General features: G+C 35.3%; 1 protein-coding gene across 4 annotated transcripts in view; it reads left to right on the plus strand.

Moving 5' to 3' along the window:
* Nucleotides 1-16,758, plus strand: part of LOC149798288 (neurobeachin-like) — a 561,888-nt gene that overhangs the window by 97,551 nt on the left and 447,579 nt on the right. For all 4 annotated transcript variants that reach the window (XM_089963438.1, XM_089963435.1, XM_089963437.1 and 1 more), the window contains exons 18-23: nucleotides 69-166; nucleotides 1,859-1,951; nucleotides 2,400-2,508; nucleotides 8,083-8,164; nucleotides 11,863-11,986; nucleotides 12,450-12,642. In XM_089963438.1, the coding sequence (XP_089819564.1) occupies nucleotides 69-166; nucleotides 1,859-1,951; nucleotides 2,400-2,508; nucleotides 8,083-8,164; nucleotides 11,863-11,986; nucleotides 12,450-12,642 (699 nt within the window). The remainder of the gene's footprint in view (nucleotides 1-68; nucleotides 167-1,858; nucleotides 1,952-2,399; nucleotides 2,509-8,082; nucleotides 8,165-11,862; nucleotides 11,987-12,449; nucleotides 12,643-16,758) is intronic.

Consider the following 16,758-nt stretch of genomic DNA (forward strand, 5'->3'; position numbering starts at 1 on the left):
TAATTGATGTTATTAAAAAAGTGTGAAGTAAACAAATTCCAATTCTTTGCAAACTTTATTGTGTACAGGATGACAACTTGAGGGATGTGTTAGAACTCCTGGTGTCCCTGATGTCCGAACATCCAGCCTCCATGGTGCCGGCCTTTGATAGAAAAAGTGGAGTTCGGTTAGTAACCATTATATTTTGGGTTTATTAAATACGTGCAATTTTTATATATTAACCCTTTTTACAACATAATATTTTAAAAATATGCTCATTGGCAGTACATTTTGGTGCAGCTCTTTTGCTCTGTAACTAGAAAAACATTCTCTAGGTTGTCTTACTGAATTGAAAATATCCAAATTTAAAGCAGTTTTCCTCCATGTGATGAACAGAATCTCTCTCTTTCTTACACACACACTCACTCTCTCTCTCTCTCTGAGAAAAATGTACAGCATGTAATTTTGGGGTTGTGCATTCAGTATTCATTAGATCCAAAGCTTTGAATGAAGATGTAATATAGACAAGTTTGAGAGAGAGATATTAGATGAGTAATAATTAAAAATCCAGTTTTTCATCTTAACAGTATTCTAGCAAGGGCCAAGAACTTAAGTAAAATCAAAGTCGTAATTCAATCAAGCAAGTTTTAAGTAAGTGACATGTTTTAAGTAAGTGACATGACACTGGCAATACCAGTTGGGTAAAAGAAGAGGGTGGAGCTCTAGGTGGCCAATTATTCAGAAGCACTCACCATTACCAATCACTGCCATCTCACATCTGTCTGCATGGGTTCAAGTTTCAGGGTCAGCCATTTTGGGTACATGAGAAAGCTTTCCAGTAGCTTCCTATAGGTCAGTGGTTCTTAACCATAATTTTACACATCAATTCAGATGATATGCGTTTGTCTAAACAGTACTTTTTTTTATAAGGGGCATTGGAAAATCAAGTGGTTTAATGACATTGTACCTCTCTCCTTTACAGATCACTGACATCTCACATCTTTCCACATGCTTTCGAGTCTTGGGCTCAGCCGATGTAGATATGTGAGAAAGCTTGCTTGGAGTTTCCTACACCAGATTTACTTGCCACTATGTATAGTCTATCATATGCTGAAAAATAGAATTAAACCCATAGCAAGCAACCTTTTTCACGGAACAAGTTTAATTTGCTTACATAGACTAGTCATTGTCATTACGCGCCAGTGACTGTGTGTTTGTGATTTGGATCTTTAATGAAGCTTTAACAATTTTTCAGTCATATCGCTTTGATGTCTGCAGTGTGGCAGTTTATAGTGATGTCTAGCACTGGGGCATCATGCCGCAGAAAAGCGAGTCAGGTGTTAGTACCATTTTTGTAAGTCTTTGGTATGACTCGGCCGGGGATCAAACCCACGACCTCCCGCATCCGAGGCAGATGCTTTAACCACTAGGCCACTGGAGCGGTCCAATGACTGCTTAAAGCAATAAGATTCCAATATTTTGTTAGAAAACACCTGGCTACAGATGATGGTATGTGAGTGACTGTTACATACATCACTTTTATGTGAGAAATTTCCTGGAAGATATTAAAATGGACATAGATGCTACATATTATCTGTTTTCAAATCAGTAATATTTTAGAAAATAAGCATCTCCAAAATATGATTACAGTTTGAAAAATGGAGAAGCACAAAGTAAAATGGGCAAAGATTCATTTAGATCATGCTCTTTATGTTTCTTTAACTGTGTTGGCTTACTGTGAAATGTTTTTTAATGATGAGGAATGTATTGTCAATTATTGTAACCAATTCAAAAATATAGCTATGGAACAATATATTTTACACGTCCTTTTATACAATTTCAAAATGAGTTATGTGTATTTCTTTTCATTTTATGACAGGACTGTGTTTAAGCTGCTGGCCTCACCAAATGAAGATCTCAGACTTCAGGCGTTGAAATTTCTGGCCTTTTGGTGCAGTAGGAGTACACCAAAGTGAGTCAACCAAATTTTAAGACATTTTACAATGCATACACTATTTATAGCATAGTTAGTAAAACATTGATAGGTCTCTTTTCTTGAAGATAAAATCGGCTGAATAACAGCTAGTGCTATTGCACTTAAAATGATTAATTAAAGAAATATCCACTGTTAGCAGAGTATGGCATATATTGGAGTCAGTTTTGTTTTTTATTTTTATAACCAACTGTTCAGTTGTACTTTTGTTAATAGATTGGTTCGCTTTTACCAGTTATTTTTTAAAATCTGAATCAAACATATCATAGCATTGTATAGAGAAGATTAGATTGACTTGCTTCCTTTGTTGTTGTTTTATGCAACTATTTGGAAAAGCATTGTGGCTGCACTGGAATAATAAACTAAATTTTAATAATGTATGTTCCCATCTAAATATTTATAACATATTATCTCTTTATTATTTCAGACGCAAGCAGGATGTGCTGACTCCACACAACCTTTTTTCCTTGCTTGGAGAACGGTTGATGTTAAATGACCAGAGTATCACTCTAGCGACCTATAATGTCTTGTTTGAGGTGAGGTTTTATATTATTTTGTTACACCTACAATATATTGTTTGAGGTGAGGTTTTATATTATTTTGTTACACCTACAATATATTGTTTGAGGTGAGGTTTTGTATTATTTTGTTACACCTACAGTATATTGTTTGAGGTGAGGTTTTGTATTATTTTGTTACATCTACAGTATATTGTTTGAGATCAGGTTTTGTATTATTTTGTTACACCTACAGTATATTGTTTGAGGTGAGGTTTTGTATTATTTTGTTACACCTACAGTATATTGTTTGAGATCAGGTTTTGTATTATTTTGTTACACCTACAGTATATTGTTTGAGGTGAGGTTTTGTATTATTTTGTTACACTTGCGGTATATTGTTTGAGATGAGGTTTTATATTATTTTGTTACACCTACAATATATTGTTTGAGGTGAGGTTTTGTATTATTTTGTTACACCTACAATATATTGTTTGAGATGAGGTTTTATATTATTTTGTTACACCTACAATATATTGTTTGAGGTGAGGTTTTGTATTATTTTGTTACACTTGCGGTATATTGTTTGAGATGAGGTTTTATATTATTTTGTTACACCTACAATATATTGTTTGAGGTGAGGTTTTGTATTATTTTGTTACACCGACAATGTCTTGTTCAAGGTGAGGTTTTGTATTATCATGATACACATACAATGTCTTTGTTTGAGGTGAGGTTTTGTATTATTATCTTACACCTACAGTGTCTTGTTTGAGGCGAGGTTTTATATTATTTTGTTACACCTACAATATATTGTTTGAGGTGAGGTTTTGTATTATTTTGTTACACCGACAATGTCTTGTTCAAGGTGAGGTTTTGTATTATCATGATACACATACAATGTCTTTGTTTGAGGCGAGGTTTCATATTACTATTTTACATTTAGTGTTTCGTTGGAATTAAAGTTTTATATTATCATGTCATGTACATTAGCTTTTTATTTGCTTAATAAAATTTAGAAGGCTGGCACTATACTGTCAAAGGGGCAGATCACTCTTAAGCCCACTATGAAGTTAGCTGCAGTTGAAGAGAGTTTTTTCTGATTGGGATTAGAGTATTTAGTTTTCCACAGGAACTTCCTAATATGGCAGACAGGTGAAGTTTGAGACATAATTGTTCACCTTTGTCAAGTGGCAGTAGAAAAGGCAAAAATTATCTGCAGGCTGCCCCCCCACCCCACCTTGTCCCTTCAGACAATACGTTCAAGGTTTTTCAAAATTCAATATCCAGTATTCGCTGCTGACCCTTTCTGGACCAAATAGTTGGTTTGGAAACTCAGCCTTTAACATGACCTATATACTTTATACCCCATCATTTTTATTCTGTCCATGGGAGCCTTGGAGTATACAAACTTATAGTGGGCCCACCTGATACTGAAGTGTGTGTGTATGTTTTGGATTTTTAATGTGGCTTTAAAAGTTTTAGTCATATTACTTTTGATGTCCACAGTGTGGCAGTTTAAATTGATGTCTAGCACTGGGGCATCTTGCTGCAGACATGTAGCATCATGTCACACCCAATCACATTATCCTGACATCAGGCTGACCAGTCCTACCACTAACCTCTTAACACTGAACGCCAAGCAAGGCAGCTGCTAGTACCATTTTTATAAGTCTTTGGTATGACTCGGCTGGGAATCGAACCCATGAACTCCCTCATCCAAGGCGTTTGCTCTAACTGTTTAGGCCACCAGAGCAGTTATATTGAAGTACATTATGCATGTAATTTCACTAATTCATAATGAAATGGGATCCATGACCATTTTTGCCTTATGACAGGAATGTGTTATAATAAAGGGCCTTATGACAGGAATGTGTTATAATAAAGGGCCTTCTGACAGGAATGTGTTATAATAAAGGGCCTTATAATGAGGAAGTGTTGTATTATGCATTGAAGTTGACCAAAAGTAAAGAGTTGACTAGGTAATGTGTAAATTGGTACATAATCAAGCTGATTTCAAATATTAATGTGATGCTTGAACACAGTTCTTGTTTTACACATGCTAGTTCGGGGCCCAGAGTGGATCATGGTTTACAAGATAAGATGCATGCATGCATGCAAGTATGTTTGTGTGTGGGTGGGTGGGGGGTAGGTAGGTAGGTACTTTATATTTTTGGTTCATGTGATCCATGGAGTTGGATATGTTGGACCACCCTGATCTAGACTATAGAAATGCTGCTGTGAATCTTCAGATACTTAAATAATCTTTAAACTGCTTGATAGCTTTAGCAAGTTTTCATTTTCATAAATTATTTTGAATGATTGGAAAAAATCTGTCCTCGTAGTGATGAGTTTTTGTGACCAAATTTTGATCTACTAAATTACTATAATGTTATATTTACCATATTTACAGTAGTCCTCACTTAAATGCCATATTTAAAGTACTCCCTCATTATAATGCCATATTTATCACATTTACAGTAGTCCTTCACTATAATACCATATTTACAGTAGTCCCACACTATAATGCCATATTTACCATTTTGACAGTAATCCTTGACTGTAATGCTGTTTATAGATGGTATAAAATAAACTGCCATGTATGGAAACAATTTCTTCAAATTATTGCTATTAAGTAATGAAGTGGGATACATTACCATACACACCAACTGCTCCGGTGGCCTAGTGGTTAGAGCATCTGCCTTGGATGTGGGAGGTCGTGGGTTCAATCCCCGGCTGAGTCATACCAAAGACTTACAAAAATGGTACTAACAGCTGCCTTGCTTGGTGCTCAGCATTAAGAGGTTAGTGTTAGAACTGGTTGGCCCGATGTCAGGATAATGTGATTGGGTTGGACACCATGCTACATGTCTGCGGCATGATGCCTCAGTGCTAGACATCACTTTAAACTGCCACACTACAGACATCATAGCGATATGACTGAAAAATTGTTAAAAGCTACTTTAAAAATCCAATCACACACATACACACACACACACACCATACACACCTTATACCTAGGCATCCTATATTAAGGGAGTATTGTGGACACAGTACTATGCATTGTGCACAGTTATAAACGTGGTAGACTCGTATCTCCTATTCGATCATGCACTGACACATCAAGACCTCAGTACCAGTTTTACTGATGATTGGAATTAAACAGCATGGATTTTGATCTACTAGTGCATTGTATGATGGTAGATCAGGATGTTCATACGAGGGCAAATCAGGGTCTTCATAAGATGACACACCAAGGCCTAATATGTTCACAGGGACAACAGGTGGTTAAGTGGTTATGACACACCAAGGCCTAATATGTTCACAGGGACAACAGGTGGTTAAGTGGTTGAAGGTACATCTCTACCTTGATAACTCGTGCTCATCGGGGTCCACAAACATAGCACTATAAGCAAGGGCACGAGGGGATGGTGGTAGTGAACTGGGATGTTTAATGACTGAATCCTTTTTTTTTACAATCACGTAAATAATAATTGGTAATAACGCACGTTTTCTTACGAAGTTGTTCATTATTCTGTATAAATAACATTTATTTTCAAAATGTCTAACATGTGAAAGATTGTTTCAACAACCATCACATGTACGCAAAAACATCTGTGTATTATGTCACTGCTTTTTGTTTTGCTGATTAGTCTGGTTCCTGGAGTGGTATTTAATAGTACACTGCGAAGTCAGGAGTCAAAAGTAGTAGGGAACTAGACTAACTGTTGATACACCACCAAACAAGATTCCTTTTTTCCCAAAGCTAGCACCATTTATTTCATGAGACGACAGAGATGAGACGATCATCTCTGTCGAAACTCTATTTTTGTATTGTTCAGTTAGTACAATATTAATGTCATGATTGCATAGTGAAATTTCTTATCTTCTTTGAGGATATCTCTTAGTACCAGTTCAGGAATTCTCTGAAAATCACTTGCCCACAATGGTCTGTATCTGTGAAACCAAGCTCTTTATTTTACAAGGTATTTTTTTCACTTGGTTACCTTGCTTTCTTTGACCACAATTATGAATGAGTCAGTTAATTTAAGGTAGTTTATGTTACATACACAATAATATTTATAACAGTGATCGATTGATCAAATGAAGTGAGTTCACCCAACATACAACTGGGGGTGCTAGATTTTAAGTATGTAGGATTTGCATGCCTTTTAACTTTTCTTTTATTCCACCTCCATTATTTGATTCAAATGACCTAATTTACGTGATAATACAAATGAGGCCAGCTTTTAATTCAGTACAACAATACAACATAATTTCACAAGTCAGTTATCAAAACAAGGTCGGCACTTAATTAGGTTATCCGAGAAACGCTTGCAGACATAGCTGTTAAGGTAGATTGACACATTTTACGTTTAAATACACATTACATTATGATGTCTACACTTAAGAGGGACTAAAAGATAGAATTAAAACACAAATTTCACTTAATAAAAATTATTTAATTGGCACTGAAATATTATTGTACTGCCTACACTAGGTGTAAGTGACATTTTCATTGATTGAAATTTCCTTGAATGTCTTTAATTACAGTGTACTAAAAATGTCATTTGGAAAGAAAATGCAACCAATTATATGACTTCTTAATAAAAGTTGATAATTTCAAAATGTTGATTAAAATTTCCAGGTCCTTTCTACCATTTTCAACCATAAAATGAGTGATATATTAGCGTTTCAGTTACCAGTTTTGATCTTGATTTTCTTCAGGTTCAAGAAATAGGGATACATTTTTGGGGTGTTTTCTGGTATTAAAAGAACTGGAATCCACGCCTGACCTTGTGCTATAAATGGGTTTGCAAGTTATCTGGGCACGAGTTATCAATGAAGTGGTGTACTTGCCTTTACAGATAACTCACATCCCTTACTTCTATCTGTGTGAGTTCTAGTCTTGGCTCAACCAATATGGGTATGTGAGAAATCTTGCTAGTAACTCCCTGTGTGTCAATGGTTCTTCTCAGGATCTTCCTCCACCAAATATACTAGGTGCCTATTATGTGATTAAAATTGGCAGTACACCCCACAGAACCCAAACTAAACTGTTCATACTTGATGGGATTCCTGGTCATACATGTGTTAAATCAAGGAGTGTTATACTGAGGTGCTGTATAGTGAGGGAATACTTTGTTGTTTTACATTTAGTTTACAGAACCTTTAGAATTATTACATCCTGTTTGCACTTTGAACTTAACTAGTGTTCCAGGAACAAGTTGTATCACATCAAGACCAATGGCAAGTTGCTGTAAAGAATAACTTGCCTCTTGACTTGTACAGAAATTACTTGAAAAGAAGATACTGTATTTACATTCTCAAAAAAGAAATTTCATGGCCCCTTCGGCACAAAGCTGTAAGAAGAAGAGGAGTTTGTACAACATTCCGACAAGACTTGGGCATTCAGCGGTCTTAATTTTGGTACACTGCTAACTTCATTCAGATTGAGACTAGAAGGTTACCACTTGCAAGGTACTTAACTGGGAACCTCAGCTTCCAGAGTTAATTTGACAAATAGACCTTGGGAAAACAAAAGAGGGAAAAAAGTTAAATGTGTTGTTCTGTAATTGGTGCAAATTTCATTGGTCTCATTTTTTTTTCAAGGTACTAGTGGAAAGAGTCAGCCTTGAAATTAACAAGACCAAACATGAGGAACCAGAATCTCATTTCAGAATTGAAAATTCAGGTAAGATTATATTTTTATCTGTGGTTTAGTAATGATAAACAGCTTCCGAATTTGAATACTTTAATGACAGTAAGTCTTGGGACAGGAACACAAATTTAATTCTTATTTGTTGCAAAGATGAAAATTTGCATAAAAATTTAACCTTTTCTGTGTCTCAAATAATGTCAATACAGAAATGTGAAGAAAGAATAAGCAAGATTGCCATATATCACATATAGTGACATGTTCTTGTTCAAATACCATGGCATTAAACTGTTACAAACTGGTATGATTGTTTTTATGTTTTTATTTTACTTGTGAATATTTTCTGATTTCTCCAATGTAAAATAAAATAAAGGTAATAAAGACTTAATAATTAATGGGCTGCTTATACTTAGAGATTACCAGGAGACCTGTACTGTAGTGTACAGTACATATCATATGTTGCTTCACTTAGAGATTACCAGGAGACCTGTACTGTAGTGTACAGTACATATCATATGTTGCTTCACTTATACTTAGAGATTACCAGGAGACCTGTACTGTAGTGTACAGTACATATCATACATTGATTCACTTATACTTAGAGATTACCAGGAGACCTGTACTGTAGTGTACAGTACATATCATACGTTGCTTCACTTATACTTAGAGATTACCAGGAGACCTGTACTGTAGTGTACAGTACATATCATACATTGATTCACTTATACTTAGAGATTACCAGGAGACCTGTACTATAGTGTTCAGTACATATCATACATTGATTCACTTATACTTAGAGATTACCAGGAGACCTGTACTGTAGTGTACAGTACATATCATACATTGATTCACTTATACTTAGAGATTACCAGGAGACCTGTACTGTAGTGTTCAGTACATATCATACATTGATTCACTTATACTTAGAGATTACCAGGAGACCTGTACTGTAGTGTACAGTACATATCATACATTGATTCACTTATACTAAGAGATTACCAGGAGACCTGTACTATAGTGTTCAGTACATATCATACATTGCTTCACTTATACTTAGAGATTGCCAGGAGACCTGTACTATAGTGTTCAGTACATATCATACATTGATTCACTTATACTTAGAGATTACCAGAGACCTATACTGTAGTGTTCAGTACATATCATACGTTGCTTCACTTATACTTAGAGATTACCAGGAGACCTGTACTGTAGTGTACAGTACATATCATACGTTGCTTCACTTATACTTAGAGATTACCAGGAGACCTGTACTGTAGTGTACAGTGCATATCATACATTGCTTCACTTAGAGATTACCAGGAGACCTGTACTGTAGTGTACAGTACATATCATACATTGCTTCACTTAGAGATTACCAGGAGACCTGTACAGTAGTGTACAGTACATATCATATGTTGCTTCACTTATACTTAGAGATTACCAGGAGACCTGTACTGTAGTGTACAGTACATATCATATGTTGCTTCACTTATACTTAGAGATTACCAGGAGACCTGTACTGTAGTGTACAGTACATATCATATGTTGCTTCACTTATACTTAGAGATTACCAGGAGACCTGTACTATAGTGTTCAGTACATATCATACATTGATTCACTTTTACCTCTGTTTATTCCTAAGACCTGTACTGTAGTGTACAGTACATATCATATGTTGCTTCACTTATACTTAGAGATTACCAGGAGACCTGTACTGTAGTGTACAGTACATATCATATGTTGCTTCACTTATACTTAGAGATTACCAGGAGACCTGTACTGTAGTGTACAGTACATATCATATGTTGCTTCACTTATACTTAGAGATTACCAGGAGACCTGTACTGTAGTGTACAGTACATATCATATGTTGCTTCACTTATACTTAGAGATTACCAGGAGACCTGTACTATAGTGTTCAGTACATATCATACATTGATTCACTTTTACCTCTGTTTATTCCTAAGCACATTAGATGCAAATTTTGTCTTATGTATCATTTTTACCAAGTCCCATTCTTCCAGACTGCATTTTAGCTATACATCTTTTGCTGTTTTATTTACTTTGTTTCACACGTTCAAGAGTAACCTTTTTTTAGTAATGTAAATGATTCTATAAAGTATTGTAAAATCCATATGAAAAATGTTTATCAAATATTTATAAATGTAGGCATATAACCAGTATATATTCACATAGGTGTCATATATTGATTGAAGAATGATCATAATATAGGTTAAAATTCTGAATACAAGTACACTAGATCAAGCATGGGCAACTTCCCCCAGGGCATGGGCTGAATAACTGATATTTAAAGCCTCACCCGATGATGTAAATTAATGGATAAAACTGGGTCATGGGCCAGATCTGGACAGTGGGCCATATATTGCCCACCCCCGCACTAGATCATTAATCCATTTTAGTATGGTGTTTTGGCTTAACACAAAATTTTCATTTTCCACACATTATTCATTACACATTTGATTTTAGCGAGTTGGTCATGTCAGCAACTCCTTTTGATTATAGTTTGTGTATTTGTCTTTTCTTCACAACAAAATTCTAGCCCATTAACCAGAAACAGTCTTGGGCATAAAGAGGATTTGGTCTAAATATATTGCTGGTAACCTTTTGTTCTTTATTGTTTTTTAAGCGTACCATTTCTGAACATACGTACCAAATTTTATACAATTCTATGATCTAGATTATCACCTACGTAAATTACTGTCCAGTCTGCTGTAGAGATTCCTGTTTGTACAACATGACCTCATCCACTGTACTGTTGGGGTCCATTGATCATTCTGTCAACTCATTTTACTTATCTCCTAAAGGATTCATTCAAGTTTCCATATACTTATCCTCCACATCTTTATAAATTTACACAATTTGTAATGCTAAGATCTTTGACTAACATGTTGGTGTTTTTGTCAGCAGCATCTCTATACTTCCACTGCTTTCATTATCACCAGGTGGTAATCTTCCTTCCTGAAACTATGTACTACTTGTATTACGAGTTAACATAATGCATTACTTTATGCTGAAGCAATTGTAAGCATCTCTTTTGTTATAACATAATACATTACTTTATGCTGAAGCAATTGTAAGCATCTCTTTTGTTATAACATAATGCATTACTTTATGCTGAAGCAATTGTAAGCATCTCTTTTGTTATAACATAATACATTACTTTATGCTGAAGCAATTGTAAGCATCTCTTCTGTTATAACATAATGCATTACTTTATGCTGAAGCAATTGTAAGCATCTCTTATGTTATAACATAATGCATTACTTTATGCTGAAGCAATTGTAAGCATCTCTTTTGTTACAGTCAGCAGATCATCATAATACATTATATATTAAAATGTATAATGATGATTGCATACGTTATATATTAAAACATAATGTTGATATGAATCAATTGTGGTTTTGCTTGTTTGCTTTAAACAAAAACCATATAAATATCACTTGATACACAAACCATGTAAAATCCACTAAAAGGAAACCTTAGAAAACTACTGATGTATTTGATTTTATTTTCATCAGGGCATAATGAGCCAATAGATCTGCTTCTCTGCAGTTTGTTATCAAAAACAACCTAGACCTTGATCTCTTTTTATGACAGTAGATCAGGGTCGTTGTTGTTTTGCACTTGGACTCGACTAATAAGTGAGTGTATATGGTGTATCACATTTTCTCAAAGAATAAGTCAACAAATGAAAATTTCACTATTATTGACAGCAATACTGAAGGTCATGGCAACAATGATCCGCCAGTCCAAGCCAACTCCAGAGGTCACAAATGTCAAAAGGATCTTTCTGTCGGATCTAACCATCCTCTGTAACAACAATAAGGAGAACAGAAGGTAATATTGTCATGTTACAATTTAATTACCAGGCCTAATTCCCACTCAGCATTATGGGCAAAATCTGGGTCTCATTAAATTTCTTATTCAGATTATGAATACAACTTTTATAATTGACATATGCTGTGACCAGTGGAATGAAATATGAGGACTAAAGGGCATTTGTACCAGTATCACTTCACCTAATGAACACTAGAACCAGCAAGTGTACCAGAACTGAATATGAGAGGTGAGGATATTCAAAAGAGTAATTTTGGAACTGTGTCAATTCTTCATTTGGCGCACCAAGTACACATGTTGAGGATTAAGTTCATATCTCATAGGGGTGGGTAATTTACTTTATACAGTTAATCTGGCATGGGTTGTTTATAATGTACTATTTTGCAGTTTTCTGTTCTGGAGGTAATATGTGACTCTGTAATAATGCTCAGTTTACTAATGGAATCATCCCCTCTTGCTTCAGGACTGTCCTGCAGATGTCAGTGTGGCAGGACTGGTTGTTCTCCATGGCATATGTATATCCACAGAATGCAGAGGAACAGAAGATCACAGATATGGTGATGGCCTTGTTCCGCATGCTACTGCACCATGCAATCAAATTTGAGTATGGAGGTTGGAGGGTCTGGATTGATACTCTGGCCATTTTACATTCCAAGGTAGGGGGAACATTGTAGTAAGAATAGAACCCAGTCTGTGATAATTGTATTAGCATGTTCATGTGAAGTACAGGAGAGCTATTGTGTTACCATCAGTTTGGAGAGTGGGTTTCACTTTGTACACATGCATATTTGTACATTCTTGGCAAAGTGTTTTTGCTTAGGTCTCTTGCATGAATTTTACTAGCTTAGGTTAAGATCTTGAGTTTGGCTCATGACCACATAATGTTCAGCATCCTGTATACATACTTTTATACCAGGTTCCATGAAACTTGGTAAGGAGATGCAATTTGATTATAAATGCCATCATTAGGTAGGTCACTGTTACTCATATTTCATGCTTTGCAGACTGAGTAAATTATATTTTACTGTTCATGCTAGAGTCATTCAACTAGATGATTGTATATATGTCTATTAGTAGCACACCCTCTATCCTATGTTTCACTTTTTACTATTTTGGGTTAGGTTTTTAGCATTAGTGGTTATTGACTACATATTTTGTATGCTGTGTACATACTGGCCTAGCATTATATGGGGTGATAGGGATGCATCTTTGATGATTACTACACATTACAGAAGTATGTAATTATTGCCTATATTTTATTCTTTACTGACTAGGGTCAGATTTTGGATTTGATGTTCATTTTCAGGCAGTGATCATGCCAGAATCATGAAATTGATGATGATATGCTTAAAACAAAGGCCATTGTGACCTAAATGTCTTAAGTCTTTAGATCATAACCACATGATTTATTAGGATGCTATATGCATACTATCCTACCTATAGTTTTGCATAAATCCAAATTTGTTTGTACCCTCCCTAATGATTTCAATAACAAAAATCCTTAATATAATAAAACATGCACAGAACTTAGTCATTTCATTTCATTGATTTATAATTTCTAGCCTGAATGTGACCAGGATGGCCCTAACACTGTCATTGTCTGCACGTTTCATGCTTAACAGAGTTTCCATAATAACAGTGCCATATTGCGTATACTATGGGCAAGTCTATTTTCCTCCAACAATTGAGTGGCATAGTTGATCCTATTCGGTAACTGGGATAATTCCATAAATTATCATAAGGTTGAGAGTTATATATCCCTTTGCACACATGTACATAGAAATTACACCATTTCTTAAATTGATGTGATAGACAAATTTTTAGTGGTCGTTCTTTTCCTTTGCTTGATTCAACATTGTAAATATCAGAAGCAGACAACTTAGTTTTTACCTTCTATGTACATACATGTGTAATCATGCATCCACCCATTTGCTGAAAATGGACTTGTCCAGGAACTAGAAATGACCAGTGCACAAGGTCATCGTTTGCACTGAAAACCTCCATTTGGTATGAAATGCACAGACGATAACAGTGTTAGGGCCCCTCTATTCATAATCAGGTTCGAAATTATAAATCAGTGAATGAACTGAGTTCTGTGCATTTTTTTATCTCATTTATTCTTTTTGTGTTTTAAATCAGGAGGGGGGGTACAAATGAACGGGAGGTATATTCAGACTATGGAATCATGAAACTTGTCAAGAGGACACATTTTAGTAAGCTCAACAGCCTTACTGAAAATTAGGTCTCTGTGACCTATATTTTATGCTTCATTGGATTCATGAAATTTTGTGTTTAAGGTTCATTTATTTTGTGCAGTCTGTATTTGAATCATTAAACTTGACAACTGGATGCTTCTCTGTTGGTGTTACTCTGTTAAGAATAATGTGATTTGACCTGCATTTTATACCTTACTAACCTGGCTTAAATATTTGTACTTAGATCTTGACAATGTAGATTGTTCCATGCTATATGCATCCTAGCCAACACAGAAGTCCATTTCTGATCAGTGCATTAGAAAGCAATAAATATGTTTATTCATTTATAAACTTTGCATAATAATGTCTGTACAGTGTATATTATGGTGAGTTGCCCTCAACAGACTAGCTGTGTAATACTGTGAATGAGTATAGGACTTGGATGAGTGGACTGGATGCATTTCATGTGAGGCATCAGCAATAGTGGCTAATCAAGGTAATTACTGATGCATAACAAGTGCTTCTAATGCTGACTGGCACTCCAAGGATGTTCAAAGCCTGTGACTTTGATCCAGTAAAGTCCGTTTTCTTGGGATAGACTATGTTAACAGTTTCTGAAGCAGATTTTAAGAGCATTGTTTCAAAGGAAAGAAAAACCAAATCAACTTTTGGTTTTTCACTTACATGTTCATTGTGCATGATCTACCCTCAACAGTTGCTTGTTACCATTCTGGAGGTCCATATTTCTGATCCGATTTCAGTTAAACTTGGTTTATGGGTTTATATTATGCGGATTTATCATGTTTGAAAATAAGCTGTTGCTGCAGATTGTCTAACCTTGTTACAACTCACTAGGCCATATTTATGACCAGATTTTTCTCAAACTTTTAATGCTTGCTCATATCATAAAATCATTATGTTGTAGGACAAATTTGAAAATGAGTGAGATCCATGCATATTAATGAGGTAGTCTTGCATCTGACTGGCTGAGCTTGTTACCACTCTGAAAGAGTTATATAACGAATGAGATCCATGCATACTAATGAGGTGATCTTGCATCTGATTGGCTGAGCTTCTTACCCATCTGGAAGACTTATATCTGATTTTTGATCAAACCTGGGATACATGCTTACATCATTAGGATCTAAGTCATGTTCGATATCGAGCAATATCCATTGTAAAAAGATGATTTTGCATCTAATTGGCTTGGGCCTATTCTTCAAAGAAGCCATATTTCTGAGCCTATTTGGATAACACTAGGAATACATGCTTATATCATCAAGATCTCAGATAAGTTTGATAATGAACAAGATTCACACTTTAATGAGATGGCATTGCATCTGATGGCTGAGTTTGTTTGGGCTCTTGAGACTGTATCTCTGAAAGTCATACTTATAATCAAATATGATAAAATTGCAGTATGGATTTATATCATCAACATTTTGGATGGATTAGACACTTGAGTGAGATCTATGCATATTAATGAAACAATCCTGCATCCAGTTCATTGGGCTTATTACCACACTATAGGCCTTATTTCTGAATTTATTTTCAGACATGGAAAAATGTGCTTATATCATTAAGATCTTGTAAAAGTTCAATAATGAGCAAGATACAAACATATTAATAAGTTCATCTTTTAAGTTAGGCAACTTGTTATGTAGATGTCGGAACAACACATTCTTTCTAAATGTAGGTCACTTTGACCTCAGTCTCATTTTCAGTTACTTTGGTTAGGTTTTGCATTAGCTTCTCGGGCATTATTGGCCATAGAGGCATGCAGCTTGTAGAAGCATCTTAGTGAGGAGGACACAGTCTTTCCAAACGTAAGTCATGGTAATCTGAACTACATGCTCAGTGAATGTGTTGCGTTTAATGTCAGTTATGCATGTACATTTTACTGCAGGTCATACAAAAATGGGTTTGTGGGGCATTTTTGTTCTGTTACTACATTTTTATTTCTTGCAGAATTTATGGTGGCAGCCTTTCATTGATGTTAGGATATTCTATTAAAACTTAGTAAAAGTCATACCCCATATTTAGGTTTTTGCAGAACCCTTCTTTAGAACCAAGGCTGCACATAGTAGAAAATTTATACAACAGACTATATGGACCAGAGAAATTATTGTTTTTGTAATGTTGCTAAACATGGATAAATATTGATTTTGGACTTAATTGTTTTTATTACCTGAACTTGTTAATTTTGAAATAAAATAATATGTCATACATGCTTGAAATAAACCAACAACAGCAATTTTAATGCAGAATATGAAAACTGAGAGTAGAAAAGGTAAAAGGTAGGTCATAATATTTTTCAGCTATTTGTGATCTGGTGAGTCATTATACATGTATTTGAAAAATGCATCAGTTTGGGAAAACATTTACAACCTGGCATTGTTTGATGGGGTGGAGTCCATATAACACCAGAATATAAGGGGGGTCCCGAGTGGCCAACTGGTCAAAAGAACTCATTGTTACGGATCACTGCCATCTCACCTCTGCCTGCATGGGTTCAAGTTCTGAGCTCAACCAATGTGGGTACATGAGAAAGCTTGCCAGTAGCTTGTGGGTCGGTGG

This window comes from Sinohyriopsis cumingii, chromosome 6 (assembly GCF_028554795.1).
Source record: "Sinohyriopsis cumingii isolate HCF-2022 chromosome 6, ASM2855479v2, whole genome shotgun sequence".
NCBI lineage: Eukaryota > Metazoa > Mollusca > Bivalvia > Unionida > Unionidae > Sinohyriopsis > Sinohyriopsis cumingii.